Genomic DNA, 9,339 nt, shown 5'->3' on the forward strand with positions numbered 1-9,339 from the left:
TCGGTCTAGCCAAGACTATACCCCTCTATATATGTTCACTAGCACCTTGCAAAGATACTAATTATGCAACTAAGGTGCCGGGCTAGCTAGAGCTCTCCTAAACAATTCTAGGAGCAAGGTCACACAAACCTATGCCACTAGTACTTTAAGCAACAAGGGAGCTCCTACATATGCTAGTAAGCAAAAGCACAAAGATAACTAAGCTCACTAGCAATGCTCAATAACAAGGCAACCAATGCCTAATTAGAGAACGCAAATACTTAGTTACACAAACTAAGCATTATGACTAACAAGGTTACTAAAATCAAATTAGCCACGCAAGGGAGCTATTTCTATGCTACACAAGCAAAAAGGTAATTAGCAAGCTACACAAGCTATCTAATTACAAGAGCGACTACACAAGCTTAATATGTATAGAAGTAATTGCAAGCTTGTGTAATGGGGATGCAAACCAACGGGAAGAACAAGGTTGACACGATGATTTTTCTCCCGAGGTTCACGTGTTTGCCAACACGCTAGTCCCCGTTGTGTCGACCGCTCACTTGGTGGTTCGGCGGCTAATTAGCATCACCCGTTAAGCCCGCACGTTGGGCGCCGCAAGAACCTACCCCTTGAGTGAGGGTAGCTCAATGACACGCTTTACTAGAGTTGCTCTTCGCGGCTCCCGCGGGGCGAGCACAATGCCCGTCACAAGCACTTCTCCGGAGCGCCGTACAAGCTTCTTGCGCGCTTCGACGGAGACCACCACCAAGCCGTCTAGGAGGTGGCAACCTCCAAGAGTAACAAGCACCACCGGCTTGCAACTCGATCACCTAGTGTCACTCGATGCAACCTCACGATGCAGTCGTACTAGAATCGCTCACTCACACAATCGAATGATCACTATCAAGTATGTGTGTGATGGGAGGGCTCCTAAGCACTCTCAAGCATGGACACAAAGTCCCCCAAGGTGCTCCACACCAGCCATGGCCGAGGGCCACTTCTATTTATAGCCCCAAGGGCTAAACTAGCCGTTACCCTTTCACTGGGCAACGGTCGGGCTGACCGGACACTCCGGTCGTGTTGACCGGACGTTGGACCTCAGCGTCCGGTCGCCCACAGACGACCACGTGTCCCGGTTCCAACGGCCACTTGACCTGACCGGATGCTCCAGCTTCAACTGACCGGACGCTGGACCCTCAGCGTCCGGTCATTTCCAGTAAGCTCCCGAGCATGACCGGACGTGTCCGGTCGAACGCGATCGGACGCAGCCAGCGTCCGGTCACACTCCAGTTACTGTGTCACCGTACGTCAGCCTGACCGGACGTAGCCTTCCAGCGTCCGGTGCATTCAGATCTAGCGTCCAGTCAGTTGACCGACGCCGGCATCTTCGCGACCAACTCATTTTCACTTCTAACTTCTTCACCCTTGCACCAATGTGCTAACCACCAGAATTTGCATCCGGCGCAATAGAAAATAGACATTCCATTTCCCCGAAAGCGCCGACACCCCTGCAAACACCACCTCCTTTGTAAATGTGCCAACACCACCAAGTGTACACCACCATGTGTATGTGTGTTAGAATTTTCACAATCATTTCCCAAAGGATGTTAGCCACTCAACTTGCCATGCCACTCGATCCTAGCGACAATGCAAAGTTAGATCACTCAAGTGGCACTAGATGACCGATATGCAAACAAGTTTGCCCCTCTTGATAGTACGGCCATCTATCCTAAACCCGGTCATAAACTTCTCTACACACCTATGACCGGTGAAATGAAATGCCCTAGGTTATACCTTTGCCTTGCGCATTCCATTCCATCTCCTTCAATGTCAATGCAACACATGCACCAACACGATCAACAATGATATGATCCACTTCATATCATCACATGATCATATTGGTTCATCGATCTTGACTCTACTTGCTCTTCACCGTTGCCATCGTCCATCGGCGCCAAGTCTTGCTCAAGCTTCACCGCCACGCGGTCCATCACTCCAAAGCCTTCGTCTTGCCCTTCACGCTTGCAACCGGTCCATCAAGCCAAGTCTTGTCTTGATCTTCTCCACCTTGATCACATGACTCAATGTCATGTCTCATGTGCATTTAAGCTCCTTCATCATCACATGTGTGAGCTTTGCAACATCTCCAAGCCATTTTCACCTTCATGGCATATATTGCTCACACACATGTACCTGTGGACTAATCACCTGTGTATCTCACATAAACACAATTAGTCCACCTAAGTTGTCACTCAATTACCAAAACCAAACAAGAACCTTTCACCTTTTTCTTCTTCCAAGAATTGCCCTTCTTCTTAAACTTAGGCTTGTTTTGGACCACCATCACATGGCTACTGCCAGTACCTTTCTTGATATCAGCCTCTGTTGTTTTAAGCATGCCACATAATTCATTCAAGCCCTTCTCCGTCCCATGCATATGGCAGTTCACGACAAAATTTCCATAGCTGGGCGGAAGAAACGCGAGAATAAAATCAGTAGCTAATTTAGGGCCAATTGGGAAGCCCAGCTTCTCCAACCTCTGAGTGTAACCAACCATTTTGATCACATGTGGCCCAACTGTTGCGCCCTCTGCTAGCTTGGTTTTAGCAAAAGCCTTTGAGACATTGAACCTTTCAGTCCTGGCTTAAGTCTGGAATATATCATTGAGCGCCACGATCATATCGTGCGCTGTATGGTTATTGTCAAACTACAACTGCAAATCTGGTTCCATACAAGCAAGCATAAGGCAACTCACTTCAAGATTAGCATCACATGCTCTCTTGTAAGCGTTTTTCTCTGCAGCAGGTGCATTATTAGCAGGCTCTTCTAGTAATGGGGTGTATAGAATTTCTTCCTTTTTCTCAACCCTGAGAACAATTCTCAGGTTGCGGATCCAATCCGCATAGTTTGTTCCATTCAACTTATCTTTCTCAAGAATTGAACGCAAAGTAAATGGTTGATTGCTAGGCGCCATTTATCTACACCAAAAGTAATGCAAAATACTAAGACAATGTATCCAAGACAGAGTAAACAATATTAAACCTTTAATAGAATCTACTCCCACTAAAATCAATATCCCTCTCTTGAAACTTAGTGATTCAAGACCCACAACTAACAAGTCTACTAGTGAGCTTTAGCATCAACGCTAGAAGACATGGTAGATTGGTAAGCAACTTTTTGCTAATCATATCACATATGACTCTTGTTGTTGGGTAGCATTTCTATGCTTTGGTGCCCAACTACTCATGCTCCAAGGTCCTTAACCGTTAGGATGACCTTGTCTAAGTAACCAACCCTTCTGTTGTAAGTATCCGACACGAACCTATCTAGTCAAGGAAAACCAGTGGCACCCTAATTTCATAGACCCACCACCGATTGTACAAGACACATGACAGTGCAAGGTTTGGGGAAACATTTTAGCTTAAACATTGCCGAGGGATCGTTCTACTTCACCATCACATGTAGACAAAAACATTATCGCACGTGAAAGTAGAACACAGTAAGAACGACATTAACACAGATATGACATGGTATAGCCCATTGTTCCTTTGGGGATCTCCATCTCCATCGAACCGTTCCTCATGATGATCTCCATCTCCATTATCCATGTATGCCATCCTTCAGTGATGAGTCCACCAAGACTAGCTATCACTAATGTAAGACAGTGAAGAAAATTACATAGTCGCGGATAGGATCATCGCAGTTTGGCACGTAGGCCATTACATCAAATTGACAATATCTTTGTGGATCCAGCCATATTGTCATACTCACGACATGCAAGCCATGAATTAATTACATACATGCAATCTTAAAACAGAGTTAGGGCTATACCAGTCATAAATTCCTGCAAAACAGAGTTAATCGATTCTGACGTCTAATCTTAAAATGCTAAAAACACCATCTTTCTGGCCGTTTTTCGCAAATCTAATTTCAGCAAAATCGCCATAGGCGGTGAGAATCGGATGTAAAAAATTTTTTCTCTACAATTTTCGTTTAGAGTTCGTCTCAATCCGAGGTCGTATGCAAAAGTTATGGCTGTTTTACCGAACAGCACTTTTCCTTGCACCCCGGCGCCCGGTAGTAGATCCAATCTATCACCGTTGTGCATCACATGCGCTCGGCACTTGACCTAGGTTCGATTCGATCAATCTGATTGATCTCCATCTTGCCATGACTGGATTTACATCTATCACTTAACTCGGATGGCGGAATTCCAACCGGTACGAGTAGATCGTTACAAGACCAACATGGTAAAATCACGAACCATGATCAGAGATTCATCTACAACCACGCATATCTCCATACGCACTCATCCGAACCTACAACTACACAGTAACCCTCTCTGATACCACTGTAGGGTTATGAGGATGCTACGCTAGCCGAAAAATAAAAATTCGACCTTATAAACCAGGATCTACTGCCAGTTATAGATCACGGGATTACCACTAGACACGCAGGTGCAGCGGAAGCGACTTGATGTAGTCATACGCGTCGTAGCAGTGCCGTACAGTTGCAAGGTCATCCGTACGTCCATCCCCTTCGTGCGGTTCGTCCTTGTGCTCCAGATGCAGCACCTCTGAGGTATCCACACGTATAGGGAGGAAGCGTCGTGCCTTCGGACTGCTAGGTCCGTGAGGAGTAGCAGGCGCGGGCGTAGGATGGGCGGCGGCGGCTGCCAAAAAGGCGTGGATACCTAGCCCCGTTGCCCACCCCACTTATTTATAAGCGTCCCTAATGAGCTCCCGAGTTGGAGGCCCATTAGTAACCCTAAGCTTTGTCTAACTCGGATCCAATTCGAATTAGGCTTCCAGCCCCTTAAGCGTGCGACCCTATGGGTTCACGCACACATAGACATGCCCTGAGTACTCCTATGCGGCCATTAGTTGATAGCGGCCTCTAGCAAGGCATGTCAACTCCTATGCGTACGCAAAGATTATATCAGACGAACCACCATAAAACCACATACTTGTTATTTCCTTGCCTCACGATATTTGATCCAACTCATAGGTTAACACTTAACCCAAGCACGGCCATGCATTTCTTGATCTAATCATTAGAGTGATCCAGTGATATCTCTCTCATATAGAGAGGGGTAAATTTTATCTTGATTGCCTATGTCTCATAGCATGTTTTCCAACAAACCCGAAAACCACCTTTATAACTACCCTGTTACGGAGTAGCGTTTGATAGTCCCTGAGTAGGTCATTTCACATCTTGAATACATACAACAATCTCAGGTCTAAGGACATAACGTACATGATGTGAATAGAGATAATAACGACATCTCACGTTGGGTCAGTCCGGCCCCATGTCATACATGTGCCCACATTATTAGTTTGACATCTCTATGTCTATGACTTGTGAAACATAGTCATCAACTAATAATGTGATGATCCATTATTCATGTGTGTCCTCACACGAACTCTGACCAGGGACAACATTAGAATAACCATACAAGTAAAAGAGTTTCACAAATAATTCACATAATTGCTAATCGATACATGTTGTCTTTAATGAAAATTCAATGAACTCATAATATATCATGGATACAAGGCAATATAATTATCTCTATGATTATCTCTAGGGCATACTCCCAACACGCATAATAAGATAACAATACTGTTAAATTAAATACCAACGTTAAAGTGACATTTAAACCAAAAAGCAAAGTTTATGAATTTAACACAGTCACGGAGTGCGCGGCGTCGTAGGCTCACAAAATACACAGAAATGGATATCGGAGATTTCTTCCTTCCAATATAAAACATTATCTTAGCCGCATCACGGAAATGTCTATAAAGTAGAGTTTGTGAGCCTACGACGCCGCGCACTCCGTGAATGTGCTAAATTCATAAACTTTGCTTTTTGGATGAAATGTCATTTTAACGTTGGTATTTAATTTTTACAGTGTTGTTATCTTATCGTGCGATGCGTGCGTTTTTAGTATAATTTGTTAATTAACCCATAGCAACACCCGGACACGCTACCTAGTTTATTATTAATTATTGTATACCACCTATCGTCGAGTACGGACAACAGAGTGGTGCAAAATGTGGGCAACAGAGATGTGGCGGTGTATTAGCCGCGCCAGCTGATGGTTCTAGTTTAATCAATTCGTACTGGCTGCTGTTCAGCGAGGATCATAGGCGTATTCGACCCTTAGTGAGAGGCGATGGGGATCGCAGCATCGGGTCCAGTTGATCGCGTTGACTGATCATGTAAATAAATTGGATCATTGTACTAGTAAGTAGTAGTATAGTTACTTACACGTACGCCACTATAACTTCCAAGTTCTAACAATTTCTCTCCTTTTTTTAGACGAGACGAGGCAAACATAATGGACTGATATCGTTGATCACCACCAGTGCTTCTTTTAGCAGGTGATCCAACTTGTTATGGAAGCAGTTAGGAATAATTAACACCAAACGGGGGTCCTCTACTCGTCAGTTTTCAAACAAAGCGTCCACCAATAACGTCCGTTCTGATCCCAATCACACTCCCACCCTTCAGTAGTGGCTCTCACATGCCTGCCTGCCGATCAGCGGCGCATCAGCAGCAAACAGAATAACCTAACCGAATTCCCTCGTCCACGTCCCAGTGACAGCGACAAGCAAGCTGCAGTTAGCGAGCCGTTGTAGCGCTGCTCGGCTGAGGACTGCCGGAATCATAACCTTCGCGTGGCCGTGCTGCCCCACCTCCGTAGTCCGCTTCTACCAACCGGAATCTCTCTCTCTCTCTTCTAAAGGGCCTACCCATAATAAAAAACAAACACAGCAAGCAAGCAGAGGCATAATTAGCACCACCTTGTAAGGTGTGATCCATGTGCCTGCCCCCTGCTATATAACAATCCGAATCCAAACCCCCTCCTCAGCAGCAGCAGCCCCTGCCTGCCTTTACTCTCTCTTTCTTTTCACACAATCACACTGTTGGTTCGTTGGTTTCTCTGTACTTGCTCATTGGTGAGTAAGTGGCCTGGCCATGGCGTCGAGGAGGAAGGGGCTACCGCCGGCGTGCCTGCCGGTGCTGGTGCTCGTCGTGTGCCTGGCAGCCGCCGCGGTGTCGGGCGAACCGCTGCCGCAGTTCTACGATGCCATCTTCAGCTTCGGCGACTCCTTCTCCGACACGGGCAACTTCGTCATCATCAACTCCGGCAAGCTGCCCAACATGCCCAAGTTCCCGCCGCCGTACGCCAGGTGCTCCAACGGCCGCCTCGTCATCGATTTCCTGGGTATATAACTCGTTCTGTCTCGTCTACCGGAATTCCAGCGGTGGCTGATTTTGATTGGAATGACGGTTTGATTCGGTGATTCTTCTTCACCGGAATTCCAGCGACTAAATTGATTGACTGCAACTGCAGCCGAGGCGTTCGGCCTGCCTCTCCTCCCTCCGTCGGCCAACAAGGGCACCAACTTCAGCCAGGGCGCCAACTTCGCGGTGATGGGCGCGACGGCGCTGGAGCTGCAGTACTTCAAGGACAACAACGTGTGGAGCATCCCGCCCTTCAACACCTCCATGAACGTGCAGCTGGAGTGGTTCCAGGAGGTGAAGCAGACCATCTGCCCGTCGGACCCGTCCGCCTGCCGCGCCCTGTTCGGGAGGTCCCTGTTCGTGTTCGGCGAGTTCGGCGGGAACGACTACAGCTTCGCGTGGAAGGCGGACTGGTCCCTGGAGAAAGTGAAGACGACGCTGGTGCCCGCCGTGGTGGCCTCCCTGGTGAGCGGCGTCGAGCGGCTCCTGGACGAAGGAGCACGCCACGTGGTGGTGCCGGGCAACCTCCCCGCCGGGTGCATCCCCATCACGCTCACCATGTACCCGTCCGAGGACAGGTCCGAGTACGACCCGCGGACGGGGTGTCTGAAGAAGTACAACAGCGTGGCGCTCTACCATAACGCCATGCTCCGCATCGCCCTCGACCGCCTCCAGCGCCGGCGGCCGGAGTCCCGCATCGTCTACGCCGACTACTACACGCCTTACATCCAGTTCGCGCGCACGCCGCGCCTCTACGGTCAGTCGTCACTTCTTCACTTTTTTCTCTCATGGCTGCGTTAGGTATACAGTTGGGTAGGTCTCCTGCGTCTGCATGTGTTTCCAAGTTCCCATGTCGCGTTGCGGTTGGCGCGCGAGGATTGTGGATCTTCTCAACCCCGCCCGCCGCCGCGAGCTGGTCCTCGGCCGGCAGAGGATCATCGCGATTCCGGAGGCCAGCCGCGAGAGCGATGGTTGGGTGTTGGTGGTGCCTACGCTGGCGTAGTAGTGTCAGGGGTTGCCAGAGCAACATTTTGGCGTGAGTTCAGTTCACCTACCTGCCACTACCAGCACAGAGCAGATCCTGGCACAGCCTGTGCTTGCTAGTACGGCGTACCGAATGCTCCTCGTCTCTCCTGCTTGGGTTGGCTCCACTCACTCGTGTCTCGTCCATGGATGGATCCTTCCATGGCCCGACCGATGCCCACCAAGGCCAACCTGGCACTGTGCGGCCACGACAAGTTATAAGGCCTGTTCGCTGGTTAATACTACTAGCAGCAGCGTAGGAGTACATCTCTGATCTGATTCTGATGAACACCTGATCTGTGTGCGCGCACTGCAGGCTACAAGCGCGGCGCTCTGCGGGCGTGCTGCGGCGGCGGCGGGCCGTACAACTACAACATGAGCGCGTCGTGCGGGCTCCCCGGCGCCACCACCTGCGAGGACCCCGACGCGCACGTCAGCTGGGACGGCATCCACCTCACGGAGGCGCCCTACCGCTTCATCGCCAACACCTGGGTCAAGGGGCCCTACGCGCACCCGCCGCTCGCCACCGTCGTCCTCGAGGACATGGTCGACTGATCCGCTGATCCCTCGAGGACACCTGGGTTAGGTTTTTCTGTCTCTCGTCATGCCGCACCTGTGTGCCTGCCTGCCCTCTGTCGAATCGAGCGAGCGGTTTTGGTGTTGCTGCTGCCATGCAGTGTAATACTTCCACTACTACCAGTACCTGTTTCGGCATACTAGAGACCAGAGATCAATGAAGAAAACAACAACTGTTTTGATGATTGATTGAGGCAAGTTTGCTGCAGCAAGCAACGCACATATGCCGAGGGACCAGACCGGGGCAGCGGACGCTGATGCAAGCGAAGCCGTGCTGGCTCGCAGAAAATAAAAGGCACTTTTTGGAGGACTCTCCGGCCTCGGCTTAACACGCCATCATCATTGCCGCTTTTGCCGTCTACTAACTGTTTGACCATGGCGATTGGCAACGGAGTCATTACAACGAGTGCGATGAACCGTTGCCTGTTGCCGCTCGGCAGAGCCATTCGATTCGACCGGCGCCGCATCACTATCACTGGTGGCCGGTGGGTGGTTGCTGGCAGCGCGCGG

At 49.4% G+C, this 9,339-nt stretch overlaps 1 protein-coding gene across 1 annotated transcript; it reads left to right on the forward strand.

Annotated features, from left to right (window-relative positions):
- Positions 1–6,791: 6,791 nt before the first annotated feature.
- Positions 6,792–9,139, forward strand: LOC136513190 (GDSL esterase/lipase At1g28580-like). Its single transcript, XM_066507178.1, has 3 exons — positions 6,792–7,210; positions 7,340–7,987; positions 8,570–9,139. The coding sequence occupies exons 1-3, from the start codon at positions 6,961–6,963 to the stop codon at positions 8,806–8,808; spliced, it is 1,137 nt and encodes a 378-aa protein (XP_066363275.1). The 5' UTR covers positions 6,792–6,960; the 3' UTR covers positions 8,809–9,139.
- Positions 9,140–9,339: the final 200 nt, after the last annotated feature.

The sequence above is a fragment of the Miscanthus floridulus genome, chromosome 16 (assembly GCF_019320115.1).
Source record: "Miscanthus floridulus cultivar M001 chromosome 16, ASM1932011v1, whole genome shotgun sequence".
Lineage (NCBI taxonomy): Eukaryota > Viridiplantae > Streptophyta > Magnoliopsida > Poales > Poaceae > Miscanthus > Miscanthus floridulus.

Excerpts from the sequence above, each read along its gene's own strand:
- LOC136513190 (XM_066507178.1), top strand. The coding sequence starts at position 6,961 with ATGGCGTCGAGGAGGAAGGGGCTACCGCCGGCGTGCCTGCCGGTGCTG. Across the intron at positions 7,211-7,339 it reads CCTCGTCATCGATTTCCTGG|CCGAGGCGTTCGGCCTGCCT; the intron begins GTATATAACTCG and ends CTGCAACTGCAG. Across the intron at positions 7,988-8,569 it reads GCGCACGCCGCGCCTCTACG|GCTACAAGCGCGGCGCTCTG; the intron begins GTCAGTCGTCAC and ends CGCGCACTGCAG.